A 3,790-nucleotide genomic window follows, 5' to 3' on the forward strand; every position below is an offset into this window, starting at 1 on the left:
ATCTGGGAATGAATCAGATAGAGTTCTCCAGAGAAATCTTCTCCTCCTCTCTCTCGTGACCTTCCTCTCACCCCCGAGCCTCACCCAGGATCTGCAACAGTTAGCACTGACAACAGCTCCACGAGCATCTCTACGAACAACTCCATGGTGGGCCTTTGGGAGGGCATGAAAGATATTCCCTTTTTCGGTATTGATTACCTTGCCCATTATTTTGCCTACTTGGTTGAGAATCCGAACATTGCAATGGCGTTTCAACTCTTGGAGAAGGACCAAAAGAGTATTTGGGTTGCTAGGTATGTGAAGAACACCTTCCCTCCAATGGATGGTTGAAGATTGAAGGCATGTGTGGTATTTGCATGACCTCTTTTGATATGACCCAACAATATGGACTTTGGGTTGTATGACTTACTTTTGATGTCAACCAGACTATGAACTATGGGTTGTATAACTTAGAGATGATGTACTATTTCATACCTACATCTCCTGCACTACTAGTTTATTATGTATAGTTGCTACTTGTCTAAGATGTTGGACTATGATTATGAAGTTGCACTTTCCTATTTTCGAAATTATTGGTGTTGACATGTTATGTTGGTCTGTGATGTTAAAGTTTACTTCTAAATTTCAAAATCAAAGTTGAGCTATATCTATATTGCTGAAACTACATATTGGAGGGGTAATCTCACCACCTCATACAAAATGGTGAGGATTACAATCATCCACTCTTTCATCCTCTCAACCAAACACACAACTGGTTATCCCTAGCCATCTGTATCCTCCCTACCAAACAAAATAATGTGGTTATCCAACTCACCTAATCCCTCACAACCAAACAACAAAAAATGGCTATCCCGAGCCACATGGTTAAGGATATCCTTAGCCAGGTATCTTCGCTCGTGAACCAAACGCCACCCTGGTGGATCACCACGCCGACGTCGTCCCTGACTTCCTCTACTTTTTGTTCGACGACCACGACCACGCACGACGTAGCCTTCTGCTAACACCGGGGCAGCTGGAGGAAAACTACTTGGTCAGGCTGGCGACGAGTATGATGGTGACGACGAGGCTTGTGGTATTTGGGATGACGATGACCAGGATATCGCGACGCACCAGAGATGGGTGTTTGATCAATTCTGGGCAAAGATGGAAGATGACTTTGGTTCTCCAGTGTCAATCGATTAGCGATGTAACCGATTAGTATTGTTGTGTAGTGTGAAATAGTCCCTCTGTTTTAAAATAAGTGTCTTACTTTTGTACTAGCTCTAGCACAAATTTGTACTAAGCTTAAGACACTTATTTTGGGACAGAGGGAGTATTTCGTTTGTATTAATCAACCGTCTAAATTTGTTTGCATGATGGTCAAAATCTTCATAGTACACACACTCCGTCAGCTCTGCTCTTCACGGTATATATTGCATATGTTCAGATATATATACTCATACAATTTCCTGTACTGGAGAATTCAGCAAGATATGACAGAGTTAAGCTAAGCTGATGAGCCCCAGGTTGCTGCGGCCTCGGCTTGGAGCGCCTCATGGAGCTCCTGGGCTACAGCGACGACGAAACGGTCACCGCCGTGTCCTGCGAGCAGCGACACTGACACCGGGACGCCGTCGCGGGTGCCCAGCGGGATGCTGATCTGGCAGAACCCCGACAAGCCGGCGATGGACAGCAGCGAGAAGGCCCTAGCCCGAAAGTCCTCCAGCAGTGCTGCGTCCATGCGTAGCTTCGGTGGCGCGCCAGGGACCGTAGGGATTGCCAGGATTCCATCGTCCTATGGAATGCGAATTCATTCGATCACAGCAAGAAAAAAAAAATCAACTCCTACTACTGCCTGACAGACTGCATGTTCAGAAAATGCATGTGTGCAGCAATGGGATTATGATTGCTAATTATGTTTGAACTGTTAAAAGTGAACGAATTTACCTTGAGGAGAGCGGCTAGTGCAGACTTGAATTCGGTCCTGACGGCATGAAGGTCCTCCATGGCGGACTCATCCTCTGATGCAATGGCCTCCTGCACTCGCTCTCGGATGCCAGGGCCGAGGTTCGGCTTCACCGTATTCACCCACTCCGCATGGTTTGCTTTGAATTCAGACCTGAAAACATGTGGTACATTTAATCTCATCCATGTGCATAAGTACAATTTGGAGTAAACTGCTGGCAATCCCATTACATAGATGACTGAGTTCATTTGACGGTGGTTGCGCCTAGTGTTATTAAGTAGGTATGTTGTGGTTGCACACCTTTGAAGGACCCGCATAACACGTGAGATGGCAGACAGAGCCGGCACACAAGATGATGATGCTTCGACCGCAGACAAGTCGGTCATGAACTTGCCGATGCTCGGAACATTGCTGGAGACAAAATCACCAAGGTTGCCATTGTCCACCACTGCATCACCTGTCAGTCAGTCACCACACACACCACACAAGGTTCAGAAACTTATATTAGTAAACTGCCCTGCTCTGCTCTACTCTGCATCAAGGGATACCAAGGATGGATGAGTTGGAGTTCATGCTAAATACTTACAGCCGAATACTTTGGCCGCACAAGCATTGAGGATCTCGTAGGTGTGGTCATCGTCAGAGGAGCCCAAGATCTTGAAACAGTCTGCAGGAATGATGACACGGCTCGGTCGTCGTCGTATCTCGGCATCGACATCGGTGGCAGCTGCCACCGGCGGCAGCATCACGTCGGTGACACGAGACAGCGTAGGCAGATCTCTAGCAAACCACCCTGTAAGCATAATCACACTGAGATGCTCTCATATGTCTGAATAATTCGTCTGCTGAACACTGACAGTAGCAGGGCTAGACTGAAATTACCGACAGTGTCGAACATCTGCGCCATGGGCACGACGTTCTCGGTGGAGACCAGTCCATGGGAGGGGCGGAGGCCGAAGATGCCGCAGTAGGCGGCGGGCACCCTGACGCTGCCGCCGGTGTCGGTGCCGAGGGCGAAGTCGGCGAGGCTGGCGGCGACGGCGACGGCGGAGCCGCTGGAGGAGCCGCCGGGGACGCGGCCGGGGGCGCAGGGGTTGGCGGGGGTGCCGTAGTGCGCGTTCTCGCCGTTGATGCTGTAGGCCATCTCGTCCATCACCGTCTTGCCCACGCCCGTCGCGCCGGCGGCGAGCGCGGCCAGCACGGCGGGGGCGGTTGCGGCGGCCGGCGCGTGCGTCCGGGCCCAGTCCGGGGTGCCGAAGCCGGTGACACGGCCGGCGACGTCGAAGCTGCCATGAATCGACCCGTCAGTCAGTCTGATTGCTGAACATCGATGTGATCCAGGAAGGGATGGAGGGAGCGAGGTGGTCGTACATGTCCTTGATGGCGAAGGTGAGGCCGTGCAGGGGGAGCTGCTGCTGCTGCTGGTCGGAGGAATTAGGCGGCGGCAGGATGAATTTCTCGATGAAGGCGCCGTGGTCGTCGCCGCTGCCCTCCATGGATAATTCGCTATGGATAGGAGCAGGATAATGGATATGGCGTCGACGACGTCAATAATTCAGTCAATAACGACAGCCTGCCTGAAGAAAATAAGCTGCCTGGTTTGAGCCTTATACCTCAAGTGTTTGCTGCCTGGTGAGGCGAGCCTGGACTAGGCTGTTTTTTTTTAAGGGTGAGGCAAAAGATTTGCCATTTTTATTGATTAAGAAGAAGAGATTTGCCTGTTAATTAGAGGAAGACCGGGTGAAACCTATAGGACATGGCACCATCCCGAGAGCACCACACGCTGAAACAACCCTCGTGGAGTCATCACTGCCGTAGTGGCCCCGCCAACCGCAGCTCCGCCTT

The 3,790-nt window shown here is 50.7% G+C and overlaps 1 protein-coding gene across 1 annotated transcript; it reads right to left on the minus strand.

The window, feature by feature from the left end:
• Positions 1-1,374: 1,374 nt before the first annotated feature.
• On the minus strand, positions 1,375-3,542 carry LOC123042978 (amidase 1). Its single transcript, XM_044465311.1, has 6 exons — positions 3,317-3,542; positions 2,828-3,231; positions 2,532-2,738; positions 2,246-2,402; positions 1,927-2,098; positions 1,375-1,774 (listed from the first exon to the last, which is right to left on the minus strand). The coding sequence occupies exons 1-6, from the start codon at positions 3,439-3,441 to the stop codon at positions 1,487-1,489; spliced, it is 1,353 nt and encodes a 450-aa protein (XP_044321246.1). The 5' UTR covers positions 3,442-3,542; the 3' UTR covers positions 1,375-1,486.
• Between the last annotated feature and the right edge of the window lie 248 nt (positions 3,543-3,790).

The sequence above is a fragment of the Triticum aestivum genome, chromosome 2B (genome assembly GCF_018294505.1).
Source record: "Triticum aestivum cultivar Chinese Spring chromosome 2B, IWGSC CS RefSeq v2.1, whole genome shotgun sequence".
NCBI classification, from domain to species: domain Eukaryota; kingdom Viridiplantae; phylum Streptophyta; class Magnoliopsida; order Poales; family Poaceae; genus Triticum; species Triticum aestivum.